The sequence below is a fragment of the Stegostoma tigrinum genome, chromosome 9 (assembly GCF_030684315.1).
Source record: "Stegostoma tigrinum isolate sSteTig4 chromosome 9, sSteTig4.hap1, whole genome shotgun sequence".
NCBI classification, from domain to species: Eukaryota; Metazoa; Chordata; class Chondrichthyes; order Orectolobiformes; family Stegostomatidae; genus Stegostoma; species Stegostoma tigrinum.
This window is the reverse complement of record NC_081362.1, coordinates 28,124,154-28,136,278: the sequence shown is the minus strand read 5'-3', so window position 1 is coordinate 28,136,278 and position 12,125 is coordinate 28,124,154. Positions and strand designations below refer to the sequence as shown.

Sequence of the window (12,125 nt, the reverse complement as noted above, 5' to 3'; positions counted from 1 at the left end):
CAGAGATAAGCAAAAAAACACTCGCTGCATCTCAGAGCCTCTACGATATTTTTATTCTTCCAAGCGGTCTACATTCATAACCTGACAATACTCTGTAAAGCCAGCATGTGACTCTAAATGTGTTCCGTGCTTCAAAATTTGGGCTAAGTTCAGGCCTAGAGTCATAAGTGACAACAAAAACAACAATTGGTAATGGAAGAGAATCAGGGAAGGGAGAACACCTGGAAGCATTGGATATCGAATGAGGGCAGTAACAGATGACACCAAGGTCTTTCCCCCTTAGAATGTCGGCATATACAAAGGGCGTCATAACAATGATGCTTGCTAACCACCCATCCACCCTTTGGAAATGCCTGGTCACTCAGGATACATATGGTTCATTCCACCAGACACAGGTGAGTGAGGGGGCAGCTTTCTATGGGTACACCCCACAAAACTGTCAAGGTAGGGTGTAATAAACAGCAGGCGATATCTTATTGTACATCACCTGCTGTTTGTAACAAGATAATTGGCAGCTCAAAAGTATGTCACCTTAACATGGAACCCACCAGTAACAAACATTAAAGGAACTTTCTCAATAGCTGAATGTCAAAGCAATGTTTAGCAGGTGAGAACAAATGAGAGCCTGCTCACAGGCATCAAAAGTATGTGAAACACGAGCCAACTATTTGCTAACCTGCACTTCCTGATCTACCGACAGTATATTTACCAACACCAGGTTGTTCATTTTTGTATTTGTTAGTATTTATTTTTGTATTTTCAATTGCATATAGCTTTAGATAGCTTAAGCTGTCAGCCTGAGACCCAGGTGCCACCCAGAGAGAGCAAGGTCAGAATTACATGACTCAGTTTCACTGATGCTCATTTGGATCAAAATGAGGAACTTTGGCTAGGCCCTAAGCCAAAATGACCAACTAGGCCTGATGGGATTTTCGGGATAGGTCAGGCACAAAGCATCCACACAAGATAAAGACTGGCAAGGAAATCCTGGACCTGCTCTTGACAACAAGGCTGGTTTATGTATTGGAATACAACAAGCAGGCTCACTGGAGTCCAGAAGTCCTGTCTTGACCACGTACAGAGAAAGGGAATGTGCCCGTGACACATTGGAGGATCAACACAGTAGCTCCAGCATCTTCCATCAAGTGACATTGGGAACCCACTGGACACCTTGCTTTGGAAGATTGTTCTTTAGCCTTCAGCCAATCATTCTGGAAGGATGCAGCAGGGAGGGTTAAGAATGGACATCTGAGGGCCATTCCCTTGCCAAAGACTCAATGTGACCTGGCAGTGGAGCTGTGGCTATCTGTTGAGTACATGAGAGTAAGCAAGGGTTGGGAAATAGTGACAGCGAGTGCACAGAAACAGAGCGCAGAAACAGTGCAGAAAGAGAGGGGAAAAAGGCAGCAGAAAAAGAGGAAAGAGAGGGACAACTACGTGTGGGTTCAACCTTCGCTAAGTTTGTCAGAGCTGACTATACACCCTGGCCAAGTTTAATTGCACAGGTCGTACCAAGCCCTAGTCTGGTGGTCCTTTGATAATTGCAACAAAAACTTAACTCTGCAATTGGTAGAGTAATTAACGCAAGAATGGGAATGTTATTGCATTATTGATTGGGTTTTAGATTATATTCAGCCATACGGCTCCTTTTGAGTCTTTATTATATTTTATAAATTATATTGCAATGAATTGCAAATTGTCTCTGATATTTTGTTCATCAAGTGTGTCCAAAGCATTGGCATCAATTTTATTTGCCACTGATTAGCCCATCAGACCAGCCTCTCTGTTGTCCTTGCAGTTTACCACCCACCAATTTTTGGTTTGTCAGCATGATCAACATCTTGACCGACACCCAAGGCTAAATTATTTATATACACCAACAGTAAAGACCCAACACCGAACCCTGTGCGACCCAACTGGACGGACTTCCAACAGGAAAAACACTCACTCACTCTCTGCCAATCAAATGGGGTTCAATTGCCATTTTCTTTTAAATCCCTTGGGTTCACTATCTGTCCCCACTTGGGATCTCATCAAAAGCTTGATGAAATCCAAGTAGCTTACATCAAAATCATTGCCCTCATCTACACATGTGGACAGCTCTTCAACAAATACAAGTCGGTACGACATGCCCTCTCCTTAACAAAAGCATGCTGGCTATTCTTGATTGATCCCTACTTTTCCAAATCAGACTAATTTTGTCCCTTAAAATTGCTTCCAATAGTTTCCCCACCACCTTAGGCATGACTGCTTGCCTGAGGTTTTAAGGTTTATCCCTTTCCCCCTTCTTGAATAATGATATCACATTGGCTGTTTTTCATCCCTCCAGCAGCACTCCAGAGGCCAGAATTTTTGTTTTTAAAGCACCCCTGCTCTTTCTTCCCTTGTCTCACTCAACAACTTGGGATACATTAAACCAGCCACCAGAAATTTATATCTTCTTTTAAACCTGCCAGATCACTTAGCACCTCCTCTCTGTCAATGCTACCACACACCTCTAATTTTACCCCACACCGTCTCAGATTTCTATATCCATATCATGCCTCACTAGCGAGCACGAGTATTCATTTAGAACCCTACCTAAATCTCCTGCCTCCTCACACAAGTTTCCACTGTGGTCCCTTAATGGGCATTACTTTTTCCTCTCATTATTCCTGTATTCTGAACATACCATGGCAGATGCTGAAATTTCAATTCAATACAAAATCTCGGACAGAAAGCTGGTCTAATGGCAACCGTGTAGCCTCTGTCTATTGTCATTAAAAAATCTGGTTCGCTAATGTTCTTTGGAGAAGGAAATCTGCTATCTTTACCTGGTCTGGTCCATATATGACTCCAGACCACTGCAATGTAGTTGACTCTTAACTGCCTTCTAGGCAATTAGCGATAGACAATAAAAGCTGGTTTGGTCAACAATGCCTACAATCCCATAAACGGATTTAAGAAACCTAAAGAATTTAGAAAAATAAAAGTGAATTTGAAAAAACCTACCCAAATGGACAACAGCTCAAGAGCTTGTTGGTTAATGTTCTCTTTCATTTGACTCATTTATTGGTAGTGCAACCAAATAATCATGGTTAACAGATGACAGGACAGCGTAATAAACTAAGCTTTTATAAATGCACATAAAGAGCAGAAAAATCTGGAATTCTGTTTCCTCTCACATTATCTCTTCCAACGGCTGTGGTTGCTGAGTCAATGAGACATTCAAAGACCAAGGTAGCTCAGATCTTTGTTAGCAAAAAGTGTATCAAAAGATATGGAGCAAAGAGATGTATATGGAGTCAAGATTAGATTTGCCACAAATCGAACTAAAATGGTCGTATAAGTGCAAAAACTCCTACATCGTAACTATTTCTTTGCAAGTGTCTGCAATTCAATCCATAATAACTTTCTATAGAATCATATCATAGATTCCTGACAGTGTGGAAACAGGCCATTCAGCCCAACAAATCCACACCTCTCCGAACAGAATCCCACCCCAACCCAAGTCCCCACGTCCAACCCACTTAACCCAAACATCCCTAGACACGACAGGCAATTTCTTGTGTGGTACATTTCTGAATGCTTTCAGAGCTTCAAGGAGTCTCAATTAGTTCACACTACTCACGTATATTTTGTCTTTGCTATAGCGCACTCTGATATTGTTCAGGAGGGTAGCTTCATTTAAATACATCAGGCCACCTACAAGATGATGCAAAAAATAACTGATGAATTCAAGGAAATTATTTCTGTATAAACAGATGTTGAATGTGGTTCTTAGACATTGCATATTAATACCTGAACGATTATATTACATATAGATTAATCATATTAATTTGCATTTTTGAAAAATCTCTCAATTCTACTTTCTCGTATTGTTAAATTTGCAAGTTGACATGTTTCCATGTGGTTTTCAGAGAATCTCCCCACTGAGGTAAGACAATCAATCTCTGGAAGAGCTAATGAAAGACATTAATTTGGTTTGAGAAACCCATCCTTAACCATTAAAAATGAGACCCAATACAACAATTATCCAGTCTAACCTCACTTTACAGCTTTTGGTCAGGTCCCTGTATATCACAGCAGCATACTGACTCAACAGCTTATTGAAACATTTAAATGGCAGAAGGAACACTTAGTGGCATGCTCCAGACCCAAACACTCTTCATGTGAAAAGATTACTAGTCAACCTCAAATCAAATATTTTCTGTAATGCCCCTTTATCATTCATCTTCTCTAAGGGAGATACAGTAAATCCCAATGTGTTGAATCTCAGAACACTGAAGTAGATTTGTGATATCCAAGGAGGTTCCAATCCAACATAAATGTGTTTGTGTAACAGATTATGCCCACTAACAACAATAACTATCAAAAAAAACAACACAATAAAGCAGTAAATCAGAAAATGTCTTTCTTCAATTTGTTCATACCAATAGTATGACCTTGTGAAAGGCTGGAGTTACACATTGAAGAATGTTGAAAATTACATCAGAAAAAATTCTGCAATTATCTTCTGTTTAGCATGCTATTTCCATACAGGCACAATTCAGTGCATCGTGTCATCAACACAGTTAAACATACTTCCAGAGTTTCCATGTTGTTATTGTGAATCCTGAAGAATCTCTGCAGCCTTTATAGCATCGGCTCAGGAAACAGACAGGTAGGCAACATTCATTAGACATTTCAGTGATTACTATCTTGACATTCAGAATGCAAGATGGCTTCTTAGACATTTCCACTACAAGTGGCAGCGCCTGTTTGGTGCCATTCAGGTTGGCAACCTCTTATCTTTCTCACAAAATTAGCCATACTGACAGGCTTTGCACATCCTTTTACAATGAGATCAATGTCAGATGGTTTGCCCAGCACCTTATGAAAACACTCTCGTGTGATCAAAATCCAATTATTTTTGGTATAGTCATACTGAAAAGTTAGACAAAGTTTGGCTAATATGGCGTTACTCGTCCTGAACATTTGACTATCACAAGCATGAGATTTGCAATTGAAATCATTGACAACTTTAACATAAATGAAAATTTCAGAATTTGGCCCATCACAATTGCACTGTCATCTCTTCCTACCCACTCTACTATATGCCCTTAATGATTTTATTCTCAGGGATTAAATTTCTCCTCAATCTCCTCTCTTTCAAAGAGAACAAAATTGAAGATAAATTGCCAGGACCAGAGGAGTTTTAACAATGCTAATGCATTGGTATCGTCACTAAGATAGTGATCCAGAACTCCAGATAAATCCCATGGCAGACAGCAAAATCTGAACTCAAAAATCTGGGAGCAGTTAGCCTGATGGCAACTATGTAACAATTGTCATTAAAAACATCACCTGATTTGCAAATATCCTTTTTAGAAAAGAAATCTACTATCCTGACCAGATCTAGCCTACATGTGACTTCAAATTCTTAACAGTCTTCTTAATGAGTGACAAGCAATAAACGCTAGCCTATGAATTATTCAATGAATGGAAAAAAATAAAAAACTTTACCCCTAGTCTGTTAAAGAAAACCAATTTGTTAAAAGCTTGTCAAAAACAGATGTTGTTACTAAAAGAAAGCTAGGAGATTTATTACAGGAAGGGAGTTAGACAAAAAACAAAGCGACTGTACTTTGTAAACCAAACCAAAAAGGTAATGTAGTGTTTTAGAAATGCAGCAATTACGGAAATATAATCTGTGTATTAGAATTTTTATAAATGTGTTTAAGTTAATAACTAAATAGTACTTTCGACATTTAATCACTCAAGACTATGTACTGAATATTTAAGGCCATCACACTTCTTCACCCTTTACATACTTCATAACAAAAGCATATTCCATACACTACATCACAAATACGGCCCACTTTGTAATCTTCTTTATTAGTAAAATGTGATCATTACTATTAGTTACATATAGTTTTACATAGATAAACAACTCTTCCACTGAAGCCTGTCTTAAAAGTGAAGAAATTTGAGGCATTCTCAACAACAGAAAGAGAAACCATCTTGAAGATGACCTCTTAAATATGAAGATTTATGATAAGGTATTTGATTTAATGAGGGACTCTTACCAACTAAGCAAAAACAAAGAATAAACTCAGGCTATCAATCACAAAGATGTGGCAACATGCAAGTTATTATCCTTAAACATTCAAAGGAGAATATTACAAAATGATCACGCCAGTGAAATAAGGTCAGCCAGGTGGAAATCATAGAAGGTTAGTTCCCTGATTAGGCTGTAAACCTAGAATGCCATTTATCTTCCTCTGTGTAATGGTTTGGAAAGAGTTAATAAGCACTAGCTTTGAAAGACCAAAACATGTAGCAAGTTTGAACCTGAAGTTTGTAGAACCTGCTATATAGTCAGAAACAGAGGGCCCCAGAGATGCTGGAGAGAGACCAGAGGCTAGCTATTTATAGTGCTAAACTGGAAAGCAAGAACTGTATTAAGCCCATAAAGTTGCTACCTGGCTTTGATAAATATTACTTTACATGTTTAATAAAGTTTCCTGAATTACCTTGACTATTGCTTCATTATAGTCTTAAATGAATAAATATATATTGAAACTTGAGTTCAAGCTGCAACCTAAAACATGAAGGGAACATATTCAAAGGGGTAGAAAAAGGTGAGCCACTTGTCCTCAGGCTCCTGAAGGTAGCAGGACAGGTAGATAAAATGGCAAAGGCAGCATTTGGGGTCCTTTCCTTCACTGAGTAAGGTACTGATTACAAATGCAGGGACGAAATGCTGTAATACAAGTCACTGGTCAGGTTACAGCTAGTGGCGTGTACAACGTATTACAGAAAAGACTTAGTTGTTCTAGAAACAGTAGAGGAGATTTACAAAAAAAAATGTTACCAGGCCTAAATTACAGCTACTCTAAGACTGGACAGGCTAAGGTGGTTTTACTTTGAACAGGAAGACTAAGGAGTGACTCAACTGAAGCTTACAAATAATGAGGGCTAGCATTGAGTGGTCCTGAATCTCCAGCAGAGAGGCCAATTTCCAAGTGGCACATATTTAAGGTGATTGATAGAAGGAAAACAGGGGATGTTAGAAAAGTCTAGAAATTGCCACCCAATTTTATGGTTGATGCAGAAATCCTCAATATATTCAAAACAGAAGACCTGAGAAAACACAGATTGCATGTCCTCAGGTCCCTTAAGGTGGCAGGTCGGGCAAACAAGGTGGTAAAGGCAGGTTTGAGATACCTTCCTTCCGAGAATGAATTAGTAGATACAAATGCAGGGATGTAATGGATGTGCACGCGAAGTGCTATAGCCTTCAAAAGGTACAGACTAGGGGCTGAAAACTGGAATAAGAGGGTGACTAGCTCATTCATCTGGTGGAGACATGATCAGCTGAATTGCCCGAGTAGTAAATTTTTTTATGGTTCCACAGCTTTATACGACTAGTGATGTCTTGGCCAAACTCTAGGATATTTGTTCTGAACACAGTCACTGCATTTAAATGGCATTCCCTACATTTCCCCCCAAAACAGCTGCTCCTGAAACCCTGCAGCTTTAATCTGAAAACTCCACAAACAAACATTTTTTAAAAAATAGAAGCAGATCAATCAGTTCCTTGACCCTGCATTGCCATCTAATATCACCTTGACTGATCTGGTTTGCTTCAAATTCTAAATTCCCATCCAACTCCAATTAACCCAATTTCTTTGACCAACAAGAATCTATCTCCACCTTAATAATATACAATCACTGCACCTCCCCAACCTTCTAATTCAGAGTTCCAAAGTGTCTCTCACATCAGAAAATATTATCTCCTCTCTCTGTCCTAGAAAGGATGACCTCAATTTTTAAACAGTGTCTCCTAGCTTTGGGCTCATCCCTAAGACAGAACATCCTTTCTACATCCATGCTGAAGCATACAAGGTTCTGAAGATTCTTGACAATCAAGTCACCCCTCACTCTTCTAAAGTCCAATGGAAACAAGCCTGGCCTGTCCAACCTATCTGCATAAGGCAATACACTCATCCCAGGTTTCAGTCTAGTAAACCACCTTGAATCTGCCTCCTTATAAAAGGAAGAATGTAACTGCTAAGGAGACCACAACTGTGCACAGTATGAGGTGTAGTCACAGCAATGTCCTGAACAAGTGAATCATAACATTCTTAAATGGGTTTAATAAAACCAAACGTCTCTAATGAAAGTGCTCAGGGGTTTTTGATTTTTTTAAAAATAAAGTCCTCTGGAGCAGGTATGACTTGAACCAAGGCCTCTTGGTCCAGGGGGAGGGATTCGACCTCTGCACCAAAACAGCCCTGTTTATAAAGTGGTTCAATTCATCACCTATTAAAAGAACAACATCCCATTAGTCATCTTCTTTACATGCTGTACCTGCATACTAACATTTGTAACTCATTCATCATAACCCCCTCCACCTCAGAATTCTGAAACCATTTTCTATTGAAGTAATTTTTTAGTTCTTCCTGACAAGGTGAACATAGAACATAGTACAGGCCCTTTGGCCCTCGATGTTGTGCCAACCTGTCATACTGATCTCAAGCCCATCTAACCTACACTATTCCACGTACGTCCATATGCTTGTCCAATGACGACTTAAACGTACCTAAAGTTGGCGAATCTACAACCGTTGCAGGCAAAGCGTTCCATTCCCTTACTACTCTGAGTAAAGTGACTACCTCTGACATCTGTCCTATATCTTTCACCCCTCAATTTAAAGCTATGCCCCCTCGTGCTCGCCATCACCATCCTAGGAAAAAGGCTTTCCCTATCCACCCTATCTAACCCTCTGATTATTTTATATGTTTCAATTAAGTCACGTCTCAACCTTCTTCTCTAACGAAAACAGCCTCAAGTCCCTCAGCCATTCCTCGTAACAACTTCATATTTTCCCACATCACAACACACCTACCAGATTTTGTCAAATCAACCTATCTATAACTTCCTTACAACTTCTTCCTCTATGCTGTCTCTACCTATCTTTCATTACTGCAACATTACTGCTCCCAGTCAGATAACCATTTCTTTGCTGAAAAGTTTAAAACTGTTGCAGACCCTCACTTGTCCACCTTCCCCACGCAGACCATCCCTCTCCAGTTCTCACATCTTCTCTTCGCTTCCTCCCACAACCCCTTTATTCCCACTTTACAGGCTCAGCAATTCCTCTCCCACCAAGCCCACTGGACATATTCCCTTCTCTTGTCAGAATTCAGCAGCGCTATTTACTCTGGGATGCCCTGATCCATTGCTCCTCTACTCACAAATATTCTCAACACACTCTACAACACATTCTCTTGCAATTGCAGAAGGTGCAACACTTGCCCATTTACCTTCTCTCTCTTTACTGTATAAGGCCCCAAACTCACCTAAGAGAAGCAGTGAGTTACCTGTACCCCACTCAATCTAGTTTGTTGTATTTAATGCTCATAACATGGTTGGTTTTTTATTTTTAACACTGGGTGAGACAAAACGCAAACTGCTACCACTTCACCAAACACTTGCATTTTGTTTGTAAAAATGACCACAGCACTTCAACACACCATAGTGTTCCTATTCCAACATTTCTATCTTTGGTCTGTTGTAATGCTCCAGCGAGGCTCAACACAAACTGGAGGAACGACAACTTCCATTTGGGGAAATTATAGCCTTCAGGGCTCAATATCGAGTTTAATAAACTCACAGCATGGACACCTTCCACGCCGATTACCTACCACGACAATTCCAGATCCTATCATGATATGGGTTGTTTTCAGCACAGCCAACCCATTTTCACTTATCAATGTTTCTTTTTCCTTGACTTACAATCAACAATCTGTCTGCCTAACCATCCTCTCTTTCTCCAGGCTCCATCTCCACCTATCCTTACGCCAACATTTTATCAGCCTCCTTGATTATTTTCTGTATTTGTTCATGACATTTTGAAGATCTATACACGAGCCTCCAAGTCTCTTTGCAAAATTGACTGTACTTAACTTCCGACCATCTAGAAAATACCCCGACTTATTCTTTTTTCAGTCCAAAACCTCTCACTTACACTGAACTCTATCTGCAAGTTCTATCCATTCACTTAAGTCTAACAATATTCTTTTGCTACACCTACAGTCTACAATCCCATCCATCTCTATGTCATCAACAAATTTAGATATGTAACTTTCTATGCCATTATCCAATCCAGTTTCCTGAAGATGATTTAGCCTTTCACCAACTTTTGGGTTGCTCTTGAAAATTTAGCTGCCCCATATTATAAACTAGTTGGTTACTGTTTTGAATAACTGAAGCCACTACTAAAACAATTTTGATGTACATTAAAGCATTAAAAGAAAAAATAGTTTACGTAAACCAAAAATGCAGTATTGTAATCCCTACATTAAGAGACCAAAAAGAGTTTCTCTTCCAAAACCAAGAAACAGCATTATGTGAGAAATATGCTAGCAACAGGTATAAATCCATCTGAAAGCTCTAAGAGGAATATTTGCATCAGTCCACATTAAGTCAAGAGGAAGCCTTAAATCTTAAAATCAACAGAAAATATAAGTTACGCATATATGGATTTGACTGTGTGAATCTGAAGGCAGAAACGTCACTCATCTCTTCCCAATATCTTTACTTTATAAAAGTAGCATACATGCAATTAGGCAGCCTAGTATCCATGCCAACTTCTAGTAATTTTCAACCAATGATGCACCTTATTTTACTATAAAATAAAAAAGTGATTCACACACTAATGTGGTTAGCAACAAACACATGACAATTATTAATAGGTTGTGTGCAGTACGTCAAGGAGAAAATGAAGTACCATTTGTTACACTGTTTTTACTGAGCTTGACTCAGTTGGCTGGACAGTTGGTTTATGATGCAGAGTGATTCCAACAGCATGGGTCCAATTCCCACAATGGCTGAGGTCACCGTGAAGAACTGTCCTGCTCAACCTCTAAGAAGTGGTGACCCTCAAGTTAAACCATCATTAGTCATCTCTCTCTAATGAGAGGAGAGAGATCAACCTTGTGTTCCAGGAAGACAATGATGGCTTTATTTTTAATGCGGTAAGGGCTGTTCCACTTGATATTAAACTAATGAGAATTAAACACAGCAGTTTATTAAAAATCAGGTCTTCAAATTGTCGGCCGTGTTCCTTCATTCCATCCTACATACAATCACAAGACACTGTTTACTACTTCTGCTCTCTGGAAAACTCCCGATCTCAGTTGGAGTCACTGTAGAACTAATGTCCGATTGCAAGCATATTTGGTCATCATACAGTCTAAGTGTGGGAAGTAAATTACATTCCTTTGCATTATAATGATTCCATATTTATAGAAACTTGCCAGCTACAAATTAGTTAAATATTAATTCACAATCAATCTCTAACCAAATTAGGGGCGGCACCGTGGCTGAGTGGCGAACACAGCTGCCTCACAGCGCTAGGGACCCTGGGTTTGAATCTACCCTCAGGAGACTCTGTGGAGTTTGCACATTCTCCCAGTGTCTGCGTGGGTTTCCTTCAGTTTCCTCCTACAGTCCAAAGACCTGCTGGCTAGGTGGGTTAGTCATACTAAATTGCCCATAGTGTTCAGGGACATGTAGATTAGGTGGGTGGTCTGGGTGGGGTGCTCCGGGGGTCGATGTGGGCTTGTTTCCACACTGTAGGGATTCTATGATATGACTCATATCAAAAATGACTAATGGTATGCTTTAGAAAACCAAAACAAACAGATGGAATTGCTTCCGTGAAATACGTGAAGGTCAACAAATGTTGTGTAATTGTAGTATGGTTTACTAAACATTTTACATTGAGCAGAGAGTTCAAACTGTCAAAAGTCAGCACAAATCTTGCACTCAAAGATATGGCAGGCAGACAGATAAAAGTATGTATGAGGTGTTCCAGAGTTGACATTTCCTACTTACAATTATCTTCTACATCCTTTTCATTATCTTCTTCTGCAGAAAAAACCTGGTCGACAGGTGCTAGAAATGTCTGGAAAAAGCAAAAGCAGTGTTAATGAATTTCTGGAAATGCAGACAGATTTTCACTGAACAAACATTTTATCAGCCATACACTTAACATCAACAGAAGAAATGGACATCAGTTCAGACCTCTTGTGGCCCCTCAAGTATCAGACCCCAATCGGAATAGTTTGGCTATTCAGGGTGTGCGTTTCAGAATA

The 12,125-nt window shown here is 39.5% G+C and overlaps 1 protein-coding gene across 10 annotated transcripts in view; it reads right to left on the bottom strand.

The window, feature by feature from the left end:
- The window catches only part of LOC125454586 (unconventional myosin-VI), a 224,848-nt gene that overhangs the window by 110,440 nt on the left and 102,283 nt on the right, over window positions 1–12,125 (bottom strand). For all 10 annotated transcript variants that reach the window (XR_009446140.1, XM_048535510.2, XM_059648454.1 and 7 more), the window contains 2 exons: window positions 11,866–11,935; window positions 3,611–3,684 (listed from right to left, as the gene is read on the bottom strand). Coding sequence is in view for 9 of the 10 variants with exons in the window: in XM_048535510.2 (XP_048391467.1) it covers window positions 3,611–3,684; window positions 11,866–11,935 (144 nt within the window). In the remaining variant the exon portion in view is untranslated. The remainder of the gene's footprint in view (window positions 1–3,610; window positions 3,685–11,865; window positions 11,936–12,125) is intronic.